This window comes from Sinocyclocheilus grahami, unplaced genomic scaffold, assembly GCF_001515645.1.
Source record: "Sinocyclocheilus grahami isolate Dianchi unplaced genomic scaffold, SAMN03320097.WGS_v1.1 scaffold1428.1, whole genome shotgun sequence".
NCBI lineage: Eukaryota > Metazoa > Chordata > Actinopteri > Cypriniformes > Cyprinidae > Sinocyclocheilus > Sinocyclocheilus grahami.
In genome coordinates this window covers 106,965-124,124 of record NW_015506607.1, presented here as the reverse complement: position 1 = coordinate 124,124, position 17,160 = coordinate 106,965, and the positions used below count along the sequence as shown (strand labels likewise).

Here is a 17,160-nt window from a genome sequence, read left to right as displayed (position 1 = left end):
TCCGACTCTATTAAATCTCCGTTCACTTGATACGTTAGGTTCTCTCCAAAACAATTCATGGTTTTAGTCTGCCACAGACTATGATGCCACATTCACACAGTTAATAAAATGACTCAAAAATGAATTCAAAGCATCTCAAGCTGCCACTAGTAGATTGTCTGGTACCAACTTCTAACACCTGATCATCTCCAAGAACAGACTGCATAGAGATGCAAAGACGATAGGATAAGCAAGGCTTTAATGACAGAAGATAAATCAAAGCAGTAACAGATTTAGTGTGAGCTGAGACCACAGGAATGCAGGTGAATGGGTGTGTACTTTCCACTAATGAACAGAAATTAGACACTTAGGCTGAAGCTACTGATTGGACCATTGATTGTAATTGGCAGGAAAACATTGTCACCTCTTCTTTCTTTCTTCTTTCTCCTTCCTGCTCCTCCTACACTTCTTTTCTTTCTTATGTAGGCAGTCTTGTGTGGGTGCTATCAATTCATTCTCACTCCTCTTTCTTTTCGTTCCTCCTCTCCTCTGTCGGGCTGGTCAGTGGCGGTCATAGGCGGTGGCAGTCGCTGTGGCAGCCGTTCCTGCTCCCCGTGTGGCTGCGCTATAGTAGTATGGAGATCCTACATGGGATGTCAAAAAACAAATCTGTCAGTCTTCAGATTATCACTTAAATAGCTCAAACGGGAGGGGTTCTAACAGGGGACAAGGTCCGGGGCCCACGTGTCAGCAAGCTAGGCCCCCTGAGTGGCCCTCTAAATTTGTTATCGTCCACTAATGTAAATTAATCCAGGTTTTGAAAGTCCGTTTAAATTACTCATGTACCACAGACAGGGTTGCCAGGTTTTCACAACAAAACCCGCCCAATCGCTACTCAAAACTAGCCCAATTGCGTTTTGGGGGGGGGGGACATGAAAAACAACCTGCGGCAACAGTGTTAAAGTAGCCCAAATCTGCGGGAAAACCACGGACTTGGCAACACTGACCACCGATTCATTTTAAAATAGAAGAAAAATGTTTTTAAAAGAAGTCTCTTCTGCTCACCAAGGCTGCATTTATTTGATAAATACAATAAAACCTGTAATATTGTGAATTATTATTATTATTATTTAAAATAACTATTTTCTATTTTAATATATTTTAAAATGTAATTTATTCTTGTGATGGCAGCAGCGAGTATATTCAGAGTCACATGATCCTTCAGAAATCATTCAAATGATTTGATGCTCAAAAACATTTATTATTATTATCGTTTGCTGCTTATTTTTGTGGAAACGGATACATTTTAAGATTCTTTGATGAATGCAAGTAAACAAAAACAGCACTTATTTGAAATAGAAATCTTTTGTAACATTTTGAATGTCTTTTTGATGTCACTTTTAATAATGCATACATGCATTATTATAATATATATATATATATATATATATTTTTTTTATTTATTTTTTTTTTTTTTTTTTTTTTTTTTTTTTTTTTTACATTTCAACATATTTGTGGCTCAATATTTATTTTATAACTACCCTTTGAACTCCTGTTGCTCTCAAATCACATTAAGATAAATACTAAACAAGAAGCAATGAATTCATTACTGAGAATAAGTCTGATTACAGAATGGTGGATGTACAGCCCAGAGTTTTGATGTATCTGGACAATCATGTCACCCTTCCTCTTATTTGAAATGACACCACCATCATCAGCTCAGTTTCTGCTGGGAAAAGACCATTTCTGCTCTATAAGACACATGATCCATCTTGATCAGTCTGTGTTGGCATTAAGTGCTGATGGACCCCTCAAAGAGGAAATGTCTTTAGTATCATCGTTAGTTTTAGCAAGAAATATTTTTCTTTATTACACCGAGACAGCGGGCATGAGCGAGGGCTATAATGAAGTGGATGGACAGCTGTGCTGCTTAGTCTTTGTTGCTGGAGGTAAAGAGTTTGAAATTGTGAGAAATGTGGTGGATGTGTGTGTTTGTCTTCACTGGAAATGAAGATTATATGAGTGTGATAAAGTAGCTTTTGTGTTGCTGTAAAAACAGAGTTTGAGAGTGTGAAGTATATCAAGATGTCACTGATTTTGAGTGAAAAATCTTTATTTGTTTATAGTTTTGTCAGTGTTCACTTAAAAACCGATGAGCATAAGCTCAAATCAATGAGGCCAGTCAGTTCCAGAAAAACAAAACCTGTGCTAATTGAAAGAAAACAATTTAACAAAAAGATTGAGTCCAATATTTGGTAATAATATTGCATAATGAAAATTTTAAAGCAATTTTTTGTTGGCCGGTGATTTTTGTGATAAGTGTGACAAACTTGGGGGAAAAATCCCAAGAAAGTATAAAAATCATCTTTTTTTTTTTACCCTGTGGTTTTTAGCCCAATGTGAAAACATTAACTAGCATTTTCAGGAAAAAGAAAATCATCTCCGGGTCAAAATGACTAGAACACAACATAATGTATATTCACAATTATTTTGCTGGTAACGTAAAATTAAGCAATATTGTGAATATTGCAAAGATTTATTAGCTTTTTATGTGCCCAGTGAGCTTACGTAGACTAGTTTCTCAATCCATCCTTGTCTCAAAATTTCAAAAGCATTTATGATTTGATCTTACATTTTTTGTGAATCAGTTCTGATTAACTAAATCAGGTTAACACTCTGAATCAGCAATTAATTGTATGTAGGTAAAAATGAATTACTACTATGACTCATATTTGGCTACAGTGAAAATTGCATTTGAGAATGTTTTAATCCATTTCAAAGCATATACTGGGCTATGTAGCCCTAATAGACACTTTGCCTTCGAGCGCTTCACACAAACACTGTCAAACTTCTGTCAAATCAGGGTCTCTTTCTTGACACACAAAGCAAAAAGCTCATGAAATCTCCAAGGAATCCCTTCTCCATTGGGAATATTAAGGTCAGCTTTGTGGCTCTAACTTACACACACATAACTGTTTTTAAGCCACTGCCCCTTCACCTTGCTCTGGACTGATGTGTCAGTCTGAGGTTTGCGGAACGGGGCAGGTTCTTCTGAACAGCTCATTCTGTGCACCATGCATACATACACATATGGCAAGCTAACCCGACAATGTTTCAAATGTCAACGTTTCTCTAATGGCATGGGTGTTCTGTACCTGTAGGTTGTGGGGTTTGGCCAGGGAATAGACCCGATGAAGCTGCTCTCTCTGAGCCCAGTAAAGAACTGTACTCCTGCTGGAACACTGACAAGAGCAAAGTGCACACACACATACAACAACTTAACATCAGTAAGTTTATAGTTCACAGCAAATGATGGTCTTTTAGAAATGAGACTATAAATTGAACCTAGCACTCTGAACCAATGCATTTTATTTTACACTTAAAGGAGTAGTTAACACAGAAATTGAAAATTCTATTATGTTCCCCACATGTACATCCAATCCACCTTTTCCATGTTTTTGAAAGAAGCCTAACACTCTTAAAAATAAAGGTTCTTTATTGGCATTGATGGTTCCATGAAGAAATTTTAACATCCATGGAAACTTTCCATTATATAAAATGTTCTTTCGATTTATTAAAATGTTCTTCACACTAAGAAAAACATGCAAGGTTCTTTGGGGAACCCAAAATGGTTATTCTGTGGCATCACTCAGAAAAAAACACATTTGGAAGATGTATGAGTGAAAAGTGCTTTTACTTCATTAAAAACAATAAAAACATTAATATTGTGAACTATTATATTTTATTAGAATATTTGTTTAAAATGTCATTTATTTCTGTGATGCAAATCAAAATTTTCTGCATAATTTCTTCAGTCTTCAGTGTCACATGATCCTTCAGAAATCATTCTAATATGCTGATGCTCAATAAGAAGATACTTCTTATTATTACCAATGTTGAAAACAGTTGTGCTGCTTTAATATTTTTTGGAAATTTGGATACAGTTTTTCAGGATTCTTTGTTAAATAAAAAGTTTAAAGGAACAGTATTTATTTAAAAAAGTAACATTATAAATGTTTTTAGTGTCACTTTTGATCAATATAATGCATCCTTGCTGAATAATTTGTTTCTTTAAAAAAGAAAAGAAGAAAAAAAAAGACTTTACTGTTTAGAAAATGTTAAACAATTACTGTAAAAAATTTCTGACCACAAACATATCTAACGTATGAAGAGATGTAACGTTGTAATCGGGAGATAAAGCATTTATCAAACAATTCGCGTTTTATTTTTTATTCTGATGCTGAAATTTTAAATAATGACAATTTTCATTTTGGTTGAATTATTCTTTTTAAAGGACATTATTATAAATACATTATTGTAAATTTAAAGGGGTCATATGATGCAATTTCAATTTTTCCTTTCTCTTTGGAGTATTACAAGCTCTTGGTGCATAAAGAAGATCTGTAAAGTTGCAAAGACTAAAGTCTCAAATCCAAAGAGATATTCTTTATAAAAGTTAAGAGTCAGCCACGCCTACCTAAAACGGCTCGTTCTAACACGCCCCCACATGTCTACCTCACTATGGGGGAAGATTTGCATAACGCCGCCCAAATGTTCACACAACGAAAGAAGGCTTAACTTTTATTCTCGCTGTAGTATTGTTGTTGCCGCCGCCATGTCGTGAAGACGCTGTGTGTTTCGTTGTGAAAACGAAACTACTTTGTTTGGCCTTCCAAAAGAGGACACGACTAGAAATCAGTGGTTAAGTTGTATTTACAACACTGTTCCAGAACAGTTAAACTCAAATATTCAGATGTGTGCAGCGCATTTTATGGAGGATGAGGACTGTTTCCTGGGAGAGTAGCCTACAATGCCGGTGTCTGTTTCTATAAAGTTGAATTTTTAGTTTAAGTTTTAATGTTTTTGTCCGGGACACAGCATCACAATATGGTGAGGGGCGTAACATTTCCGTCACACGCTTGAGGTATTCGGCCAATCACAATGCACTGGATAGCTGGCCAATCAGATCACACCTCGCTTTTCAGACCGATGAGCTTTGTAAAAATTTACACATTTCAGAAAGGCGGGGCATAGAGGAGAAACTAAATAATTTACCGTATGTGGAATAATAATAACAAATAATGTACATTATGTGGAAACAAAATGTGTTTTTGAACCTTAAACCGCATAAACACATTTCATTACACCAAATACACAAAATAATGTTCTTTTTAGCAGCATCATATGACCCCTTTAAAAGCATTAAGAGAGCAAATGTTCTGCATCACTGTCCATATGTTTGTGCTTAAGCTTTTACCTAGTAGACTGGGGTTTGCAAATCTCCAAGGCTCGTTGTATGTTGAATACTGCGGATGGGAATAAGGACTGCCAGAGAAATCTCCTCCTGAAATTCAAGGAAAGACAATAGAAGTGTTAGATATGCATGTAGAATTGCACAAACTCTTCCAATTGCAAGTGGATTGTACATCCTATACTGTGTAGGAGCCTACAAGGTCCAATTGGCTAGGTGGAAGTGTCGATTTGTGACAGTTTTTCTCCTCCATTGCTTCAGTGTAGTTTTCCCCTTATCTCCCTCTCTCTTTCTCTTTCTCTCCCTCTTTTCCCTCGTTCTCCCTTTCCCTGGGGAACACTTTCCCTTTGCTGGCTGTCACAAAATCAGAGGCCCCAGCTCTCTCCCTCTCTCTCTCTCTCTCTCTCTCTCTCTCTCTCTCTCTCTTTCCCTCCATCTCTCGCTCTGTCGGTTCTGCCTGGCTGGTTTTGTGCCCCCTCCTCTGTGTGTCAGCCCCCTGCTGAAAGAGAGAAAGCAACAGAACCACAGAAAAGGAGTGGAGAAATAAGCAATACACTCAGGGATAAAGCGAAGGAAGAGGATCCAGGAGATATAGGGAAAAACGAAAAAGCACTACTAATCAATTTTTCATAAAAGTGGCAGTGAAATATATAAATCCATCATATCTGAGAGCTGTAAACAAGCAGTTGAGGCATTTCTTTTAGCTTGGCAGGTCAACCTATAACTTTATCATCTTTCTTTGTACTTATCATTCAAAGAAAATAATCTGAATGTACTCAAAGAAACTGTTTAAATACAAGCTGTTCAAAATGCTAGCTTGATTGTAAGCAAGCTAACAAGAGCATATCAAGAGTACAGAAATGTCACACTGTGAGGGATTTTCAATTACAAGAAAATAAAGCAAGTTTCTTTTCATTAAAGCAACAACATCATATGTATTATTCTTATATATAGGTTAAAATAGCTAGCTAGTTATATAGCAGAAGATAATCTTATCTCATTTAGACTTTGTTTGTACTGATTGTACTGATTGTTTGTACAGAGAATGAAGGGAAACGAAAAATAGAAAAAGAAATGAAAAAAGTGCAAATTTCTCAGCAAGCAACAAATGTAATCACAAAACTGCACAAAATGAGAGTTACACAAAACATGGTTTCCAAGTTTCTAATTGGACTGTTCACACTGTAAGCACAATATGGAAAAATGACAGCAATTCAGAGCATACAGTATGTGATATATAAACTGCAGAATGGGACCGATTTTAGGGACCAATCATCGTGTGTGTGAGGCTACACAATCAGTACTTTTTTTTTTTGTCAATTGAATGCAATTTCATGCTGAATAAATGACAAAAGTACAAAAATATGTGAAAAATGCATAAGTCTCCACAAAAATACTAAATATCACAACTGTTTTCAGCATTGATGATGATAAGAAATGTTTCTTGAGCACCAAATCAGCACTAATTTCTGAAAGATCATGTGACACTGAAGACTGGAGTAGTGATGCTCAAAACATTCCACTTTGATCACAGGAATAAATAACATTTAACATATTCAAATAGAAAATGGTTATTTTAAGTTGTAATTATATTCCACAATATTACAATTTTACTGTTTACTTTTGATCAAATAATTGTGCATAAGTGTCTTCCAAAATTAAAAAAAAAAAGCTTACTAACTCAAACCTTTTGATCAGTAGTTCTTACTTTTAGCTTTAGCTTTACTTTTAGCTTTGTGTTATGACTTTATATGTAATTTCATATTTCATATACAATATATAATTTTACAGAAAATGAGATGTGTACATGGATATAAAAAGGTTCACACATACTGTATATTATATGAAAGAATAGTGATGAATGCAAAATGATTCATAAGATTGTTGCTGTCAAAGTAAAGTTAAGTGTTTTTCATTTAAAAATTTTGTTCTGAATTTAATCAATTCCAATGTATCTTCATGAACAGAAAATTTAAATAAATAGTAGAAGGTAAATGCAGAGCCAATCCTCCCTCTACGCAAAGTACGCAAGCTACGTAGGGCCCTCGAAACACCAGGGGGGCCCCTTGCTCTCAAAGATGATTTAATTTTAGTTTCGTTTTTGAATTTGGCCAGCGGTTATGAAAACATGAATGTTAATTTCTTTTAATGTGATGCTCTGTCGCCCTTTCAATGTACAAATCTGTCTAATCATGTAACGTGAATGTCATAGAGTCTCTTGCTTGAGACAAAAAAATAAAATAAATGAGTCGAAAGCGTACCGAGCCGCGGAAGAGACACTGTTTCTCAAGCGCTTTCCGTGAGCGCGATTCAAGACTGAATTAACCCGGACAAATGTGTTTCATTAACTTCATAACTTTCATAACTCCCCCACCCAGTTTTGTGTAGGGCCCCCAGAAGTGTAGAATTGGCATTGGGTAAATAAAGTGGGATAATCTGAAGTGCACGTCTGAAGCTTTGTTCCTACCCTTAACCTTCAGCATGCTCTTAGATGGGATCGTTGGCATGGTTACCTCTCCTCTACGCCACAGTGACTACCGCGTGTCAGGTTGTTTAGGGAAGATGCTGGTGAAAGCGAGGGGAATAACTTATGGATGGAGAAGAGAAGAGGGATGGGGTCTCCCCAGCAAGAGAGATGGGTTACAAGGTCATAAATGCTTGTCAGAAGTGGGGGAAACATGGGGGATTCAGTCGGAGGGAAATACGAGACAAGGTTACGGATCTTGCTCTGAAGAGAGGGGACCCGACAAGACCCTACGAGTCACTGTGGCAACCGGGGAGAGACACCAGCGTGACAGACTGAAGACACGACAAAAGACATGTTGTTGTTGTTTTGGCTCGGGTTTGTTTTGCAGTGTTCAGAGAGTCGATACAAGGGTTGGTGAACAGTCCTTCATCCCAGAGTTCTTGCTTTTTTTATACCTCTCTATTTGTCTTGTTACACTAGAGTTTCCACTTGTTACCTTGCACTTGATATTGAAGCTAAGCAAGCACACATTTGTTCCCTACACTTTAATGAGTCATTGAGAAATTACCAAGTAGCTTTTTTTTTCTTCATAGTTATTTAGCTAGTTGGTTAAGCCACATTTAACAAGAGAATATTAGTTGATTAGACTGCGTTCATTCTTTCACATTTTAAACTCCTAAGAAAAGTATATAAAAACAGAATGCAATGTAATATTAATATGAAGAATTTTTTCATAGTGATTTGAATAATGCATTTTCCCCAATTTTTGAATTACACATAGCATTGTTTTGTGTTTTATGGTTAAATTAAATGTCTATAAACTTAACAGATAATATCCTGGCAGAAAATGACCAGTACATTTTCCATTTTTCTGTTTTTTTTTTCTTTCTTACAGCGTACAGTAGTGTTTTTACACTTATTTTATAATCAGGGATGCAACAATATTAAAATTCTAACTGATATGATGCGGCAATATAATTTACACTACTTTGTTTTAAAAAAAGTGAACACACTAAAACATAATAAAGTTAATTTAGTACCATTATCATTAATAAAGTAACAGTAATACAGGTTGCAGAACGTTTATCAAGAATTAAGCATTTAGCTTATTTTTAATGCAAAAAGCAGACTCTGAAATGCTCTGCTGTGCACAACAACATTTCTGATCATTTTATTTTCTGATAAATTTCCTCATAATTTGCTCACCCCCATGTCATCCAAGATGTTCATGTCTGTCTGTGTTCAGTCGCAAAGAAATTAAGGTTTTTGAGGAAAACATTCCAGAATTATTCTCCATATAATGGACTTCGGGCTGAAGGTCCAAAATGCAGTTTCAGTGCCGCTTCAAAGAGCTCTACACGATCCCAGCCAAGGAATGAGGGTCTTATCTAGCGAAACCATCGGTCATTTTCAAAAAAAGAAATAAAATGTATATACTTTTTAACCACAAATGCACATCTTGCACTAGGTCCGCGATGCGCATCTGCAAATTCACACATTATGTAATCACGTATATGACTTTCTTCTTTCAGACGAATACAATCAGAGTTATATTTAAAAATGTCCTGGCTCTTCCGAGCTTTATAATGGAAGTGAATGGCTGTTGAGATTTTGAAACAAAATAAAGTGCATCCATCATAAAAAGTGCTCAAAGGCCTTCTGAAGCGAAGTGATGTGTTTGTGTACAAATAATCCATATATAAAAACTTTAGAAATAAAGTTTATAAACTGTCAATTATAATGAATCGTTTAATGAATGACTTATAAAGGGATTCACCTTTTACCACTAGGGGCATTTACTGAAAGACCACTGTGTCCCAGTAAACTATTACTGATACTTTAAACTATTACTAATATCACTGACTTACAATGGAGTTTAAACCTGAGACCTGAGAATCTTTTTCCCTGATAAGATGTCAGGGGTCATGTCATGTGGGTTTTCTATCAATTAAAGCAAATTAAAGTGGCATGTGACCCATATTCTGATTTTAACCCATCCAAGTGCACACACACACAGTAGTGAAAACTGCAAAAGAAGACAAAAAGCCTCTGCATTTCAGTTCCAAAATGTCAAAAATTCTGCCATAGTCATTTCCATTTCCGTGAGATTTGACTAGTTTAAGCCTTACATTTTTTGCTTGTAGTTTTTATTAGCATTTTTGTTTTTTGACCCACAGTGATTCATCTCCATTGGCGGTAATGGGGTTTGTCACTCAGGTGTGGATGTGGTTTGATGGCAGAGTTTGGGAAGTGGATGTCGCTTCTGTTTTAGTCCGGGAGGAGGTTATTAATAACCCTGATTAGGAGTGAATTAAACCCCAACAAAATCCTGATGCAGGGCTCACAAAATTTCTAAATCCCTGGTAGACCTTCAGGCAGGCATTCTTAAGATTATGGTAGCCCAGAATAAATTTAACTAGCCCGAATAAAAGAGACAGCTGAACTTCCGTCCGGACAAATCAGCATGAACAAAAACTTGGGTGATTGTATTTTTCCTTCAAATAACAAGTCAAGGGAGTAGGGCTGCAACGGATGACACAACTCATGTTTCAGATCGTATTATGGATTTTGAGTAACAGATTGGGTCATTTTTTTGGATGAGCAAAAACTGTTTCTTTATTATTTAAAGAACACTTATTATCTAAAGAACACTTTAAGTACTTCTTCGATACCACAGCAAAAACTAGTATCATAACTAATAAAAGTCTAACATTTTTAAAGACAAGTGAACTGTCAGTAATAAAATACAAAGAAGAACAAACAAACAAATTTCAAGCATAGAAAAAAAATTTTTTTTCAGGTACAGACATTTGATCACTGTATAAATTAGATAAAGGGTAATCTTTATTGAAAGTTGTGTTTTGTTGTTTGATTAACATTAGTGACACAGACAGCAGCAGGTTTTTATAGGCTTCTGTCCCTTTAAGAACGATTGCACGGATTTCATTTCTATACACATGCGATTTCTTTCTCCATTGTTTACGCTCACGTAAGACATAACCGTCTGTGTTTACGAGAATATTTGCTGAGACAGCTATTTTGAGAGAATTTTGTGTTTATGTTCAAGCTCAAGAAGATGCAAAAGAGGAATCAATTCTGTATCCGCACGTTGTATGAAACGTGGCTCTCTGTGTGCATGGTTTGAGTGAGTGCAGACAGAAAACGAGTACCGAATTGAGTTCTCCTTCGCCTCTTCATGTGCTTCAGTGGTTTAAAATGCTTGAATGTTTAAATTGGCAACATGTGCACATGATCAACTAGGATCCGTTTCATCCCAACAAGTGAGTGAACAATGCTAATCAAGGAAGGGATTTTATTTCACTATTCAAGATGGCCCATCTGGCAGGGTGGTGATGCATTTTGGTTGCACATCTGGAAGATGCAATAGCCCTGGGATGTCGGGCTAGCGATTTTGCGAGCCCTGTGATGCTACACCTTCCCCCTGCTGTTACTGTAAAGTTGCGTCATAACAAGCTATTACCATCCAATTTAACATTCCTGTAAATACATTTTAAGCTGCAAGTAAGCTTGTGCTCTTTTACTGGGGATACGAATCCTCTTGTGGATTTTAGTCCATGTCTTCCCATCTGTATTTGTACTCCCAAAAGCTACACATTTAAAATTTGCAGCCTTTCTCTTCAGGAATTGGTCAAATGAGTCGCTCAACTCTATGAATCAGTCAAAGTGATTCTTCACTGAACCACAGCCAATCAAAATGTAACATTTACATTTGTCATTACTAATATTTAATTGTGCTTTTTAATTATTTATATAAAACTTTTTTTTTTTAAGTTTATACATCTCTGTACTCTAACAATGGGAATAAAAGATTAATACAACCTAAATATTTCCCTGACTGTTTAGAACTGAATAAATTCCTTTGGTATTTTAGTTTAAATTGATCAAAAGTGAGATGTTTACATTGCTACAAAAAATCTTTTAAATCTTCTATTCAACAAAGAATTCCCCAATATATATATATATACACTGTATATGCACAACTGTTTTCAACTATTTTCATCAATATTTAACATAAGAAATTTTACTTGATCACCAAACCAAATCAGCATATTATACTGATTTCTGAAGATCATGTGACACTGAAGACTGGAGTAATGATGCCGAAAATTCAGCTTTGATCACAGGAGTAAATTTAAAAAAAAAAATTTTTTTGAATTGTAATATTTCACTATATTTCATTTTACTGTATTTTTGATCAAATATATCAGTTTTATATGCTATATATTGCTTTAACATATGGTGAGCATAAGACACTTTTTCCAAAAACAGAAAAAAAAATCTTACTAACCCTAAACTTTTGAACAATAGTGTGATTAAAGTCTATTTATTTAAGTATGTAGGTATGTATGTATGTATGTTGAAATTGTTAATAAAACTGTAAGTCTTCACTAGAATTACAACTTTTAAATCCCTATCTAATACACAAGGTAAGCAGAGTGTTTGTTAGTGTTTGTGTGTGAATGTATGTATGTATCCCAGTGACCCCTTAAACACCTCAGTGCTCATCACCAGCGCGAGGGCAGTAGACTGTGACTTTACCAATCACAGCTCACGCCGTCCACTTCCTCTCTCTCCATCCCTGACTCCTTTCTACTGTCTATTTCTCTGTTTCAGTCATTCAGTCTGAGAGGCATTTCCTCTCTATTTATGCGGCTCGCACCCGCCCCCTCATCATGTGTGTATGTAGATGGGGAGGTTAGCGCTAGTAATTGGGGATTATGAAGTTTGGCCCTGCCTCTGACAGCAGCCTAGTGAAGATGGATGATTCTCATTTTAGCCTGTAAATGTTGTCAATTCTGAAGCTATGCAACCCATCAGCGCCCATGATGCACAAACACACACACACATCTCACATATAGACGCAGCACACACACACACACACACACACACACCACAGCTGGGGCAAAGATTGGAGAGAGGCCAGACGTTGAGAGAGAGAGAGAGAAATAGTGATCGAAGAAAAGGTGTAAAGAAATGGGGATGGAGATGAAAAGAAGAAAATCAGAGTAAAAGAGAAAAATGGAAACTTAAAAAAAAAAAAAAAAACTAATTGATTTTGACTAAGTAACAATTGTCTGAAACTTACAGGAGTTCCATTTCAACGGTATTCCTTGCTCTCTCAATTTCTCTCTGGGGTCACAGTTTTCTCGGGGGTCATTTTTGACACAGCCTCTCTGTAATGGCTCTCCTCTCTGCGCACATCAATAACAGATGAGGCCCCTAATCGCCCAACACCAAAATAATTTCACCCCAACCCGCAGCCGCATTTACATAATAGTATTTCCTCAGACGCTCTTTCTCTCTTTCGTTCCCTCTATCTCCCTTCCTCTATTTTTCCCTCAGCTTGTACGTATTGTCTCTTAGAAGACACTATGTGTGTGTGGGACTGAGAAAGAGTGAGGGAGGTATTTAGCAGTGCATGCAGTATTAAATGAGCCTGACTGGCAGGGAGACATTTATTGGTGCCGCGGCTCTCAGCATGTGTAACACACACACTCACCATTCTAAATGCTTTATTTGAGACCACATTGTTTCTGTGCTTTTTTTCTGAAATCTTATATATAGGGGGCATAGTTTTACGGCATAGTTTTTCACAAAAAAATGAAGATTCTATCATTATAACCTCTTTCCAAAGCTGTATGACTTTTGCGGAACACAAAAGAAAATTTTGAAGAATGTTTCTGCTGTTTTTGTCCATAAAATCAAAGTGGGGTCCAAAAAAAAAAGACACTGACTTTCACTGTATGGACATGCATACACACTCAAATCTTCTTTTATGTTTCGCATAAGAAGTAGTCATTCTTTGGAAAGACATGAGCAAATGAAAATGCTGTCATCATTTCCTCACCCTCAAGTTGTTTCAAACCTGTATGAGTATGGAAAAAATACTATGGAAGTCAATGGCAACCAGTAGCTGGCTGGTTACCAACAATGTTCACAGAATTTTCATTTTTGGGTGAGAGTAGGGAACACATTCACTATTAACTAAGAGTTTTCCCTGAACAAACTTAATTTGCTGCTTATTAATAGTTAGTAAGGCAGTTGTTAAGTTTAGGTATAGGGTGGATTAAGGGATCTAAAATACGGTCATGCACAATAAGGCATTCATATGTGCTTTATAAGTACTAATAAACAGCCAATATGCTAGTAATATGCATGCTAATAAGCAACTAATTAATTGGGTTTTACCCAATTTTGGTATAAACTTAATGCAATTTTCTTTTTTCTTCCCATTACAGTAGAAAGAGGATGGGAAATTATAGGGATAACAGGACCAGGACAACTCATGCATGCATACACACCACGAAATAAATGGGCCAGATTTACTAACAGTTTGCGCCAGTGCAAACCCTCTTCTGCCGTTAATAAACTAGTGTCAGGATTTGCTAAAGCGGTGCTGTACCAAGTGCTGTACCAGGTGCACTACTGAGCAAGTTTACCATGTCAGAAAAGCCATACATATGGAGCTGGTTATAGGCACATTTTTGGAGTTTTCCCAAATATAGACAATTGAGGTGTTGGTTCAAGTCTGACCTGGTCATATCTCGATCCCACTCCCCCATCTCATCCCTACCTTAAATGCTTTGGCTTGAGTCAAACAACTGCATTCAATTTTACTCTGATCTCTATATTAATATTTACCTCAAAATTTTATTATAAAATAAAATCATATTCACTTTAAGAATGACTGGAAGTTTCCCTGGAAAGTGCCTTTATCACTCGCTTGCTCTCACTCTCGCTCGCTCTCTCTCTCTCTCTCTCTCTCTCTTTCTCTCTCTCTCTGCGTCTCTTGGTCTGGTTGAGTAATTAGTTCAGTGTAAGGGTTGTTGGGCTGTTGATGTATCTCTGGCGTAATGTAAGGAGATGGAAAGAGGAAAATTCAAATGAAATGACTCTCACGAGCGTGCGCTGTTTTATATGCTCCCCCTTGAAGTGCAGGACACTAATTAATAGATCTGCCAGTGCTTAATGATCCTTCCAGCACCACAAACTGAGAGATGGAGAGAGAAAATGAGAGGAGAAGTGGAAAGAAATGTAAACGAGGCGGAGAAAGGGTGCAGGAGGGGAGGATGAAAGATGAAAAAAGAAATTCCATCACTATCTAATAGATATAGCTTGACAGTAAATTTATGGGTGGAGAGAAAAAGAAATAAATTTACATTTTATGTTTACCATCATAGCAGATGCTTTCTTACCACAGTGACTTGTATGCACAGTATATACATTAGCAGATCTCTCTCTCTATCTATCTATCTATCTATCTATCTATCGATCGATCGAGAGAGAGAGATTCTTGCTTTGTATGTAAGACTTCTATACATAAAGAGTTTTGATCTTTGATTATCCTCACCTCTACTATTGGAATTATTTGAAAATACAAGTTTCCTAGTGGAAAATTGGACATGAATGTCCTCTTAAATTGTAATTACAACATCACTCACATTGTGTTTTTACTCGTGCCAACTTAAACGTTCCAACATGTAGATTTTAAATAAAGAGTGAACGATTTTACAGAAGCTGAATGTATTTGGGATTCAAAATTCATAAAATTAAGTAGTACACAAAATGCGTAAAATGAACTTTTGTTGGTCACAGAGCACATTTTCTGCAAGAATCCAAAAGCCAATGGGAAAATCCTGCTTTTTGTCGATGCTAATGGGTAGACCTACAAAAATATGTCATCCCTGCAGATTTTATCTTTCCAAATTATACTGCTACTTCTAAATAGTCTAAAGATGCTTTGTGCACATGAGCTGTAGTTACAGAGTCTACCATTAGGGGTTAACGTGTTGAGTTTCTGAAGACAGAAAGTTGCAGAAGTTCACGATACTACTTATGTACGGTGGCCGAGAGGTGCAGAACAAATCACAGTTCTGAAAACAAAATAACAAATTACAAACGCAAATGCAAGTCTACAAAACAAAATAACAATTCAGAAAACACAACGACAATTCAGACAAACCGGAAAAGGTAGGTATAGTTTGAGACAGCGCCATTGGTTTGGGATTACTCACCGCTGACTGGACGAGACATCTGCCAATCAACGTATACAGGAAGAACCAGCCGAAGTTACACGAAGAACACTTTAAAGTTACTTTCACTGGTGTAATTTACTGTAAACAGTTTGTTTTGTTATTAAATAGTAGTCAATCATTTTGATGTTATTACATATTTGAATGACATAATCACACTGCATTTTTTATATACAGTGGGTATAGAAAAGAATCACCCCCCTTTAAAATGCACTGAGTAAACACAGCTGAATAAAAGAAAAACTGTGTCCGTCTTCATTTCAGGCTGCAAAGCAACAAAATGTGATTATTTTAAAGGGGGGGGGGTGATTCTTTTCTATACCCACTGTATATAATTGAGCCCTTATGAATCTTAATCTAATCAGCAGCTACAGAGAAAAGAACAAAATCAAGTCCCAAGTTCATTTCCTGCCCTAGGAGACACAAACACACTCGAACAGAGTTGAGCTCTCCATCATTTCTCTCTCCTTCAGCAGCATTCACACTGTCAGTGGAGGGAAAACAACCTGTCAGTCAATCACACAAGACCACTTAGCATATGCTTCTCTCGCACACCCTCATTTCTAAAAAACAGACAGCTCAAAATTCCCGGCTCTCAATTTGTCTGATCATTTGTGCCACAACAAACCTGACTCACACACACCCAAGGGATGTGGATTGACCCTAAGGTTAATGCCCTGCTCAGTAGCCTTTGACCTTGCCAGCCTCAGCGCTCAGTGGTGAAATGGACAGAGGAATTATGGGGTCTTTCAGACAAGTCTATAGAACTCTGACACTGGCCTTGTATGTGTGCCTGAATGGATGTGGGGGTCATAGCATTTGACTTTTGAGTGACGTCTTTGACTGCCTTTTCTTGTTATCAATTTTTATGCACCACACATTATGCATCTATATGTGCATACAGCTGTACTTTTACATGTTATCTGTTATATGTCAGCATGTCTAGCCATACTGCAGTCATACTGCAAACACAAACCTAGCTTTGACCAGAATGGAGGAAACCAAAGAGATTTATTAAAAACACTGAAGCAGAAATATTCCATTCACGGTTCGGCCAGCCCAGTCGAGTCGCAGATCATTTGCTTTAAACTAAAAATGTTGACGTCGTGTACCCTCCTTTACATCACTCTAAACTTTGGTGACTTTTTTCTTATCGAACGCAAAATTTCATTGTTATCAGACTGTAAAATCTGCTATTTTTCATTTAATGAACATGCAGTATCTGTTCAGTTTAGATGCAATTATACACTACTGGTTAAAAGTTTTCTGAAAAGAAGTTTTTTAAAAGAAGACTCATGCTCACCAAGGCTGCATTTATTTGATCAAAAATACAGGAAAACAGTAATACTGTGAAATATTATTACAAATAACTGTTTTGTATTTTAATATATTTTAAAATGTAATTTATT

The 17,160-nt window shown here is 36.5% G+C and overlaps 1 protein-coding gene across 1 annotated transcript in view; it reads right to left on the bottom strand.

Annotated features, from left to right (window-relative positions):
• Positions 1-239: 239 nt before the first annotated feature.
• The window catches only part of LOC107570221 (paired box protein Pax-5-like), a 32,888-nt gene continuing 15,967 nt past the window's right edge, over positions 240-17,160 (bottom strand). Inside the window, exons 7-10 of the mRNA XM_016256428.1 lie at positions 5,674-5,729; positions 5,237-5,323; positions 3,135-3,221; positions 240-623 (exon numbers count right to left, since the gene is read on the bottom strand). Of these exons, the coding sequence (XP_016111914.1) occupies positions 541-623; positions 3,135-3,221; positions 5,237-5,323; positions 5,674-5,729 (313 nt within the window). The 3' untranslated portion in view covers positions 240-540. The remainder of the gene's footprint in view (positions 624-3,134; positions 3,222-5,236; positions 5,324-5,673; positions 5,730-17,160) is intronic.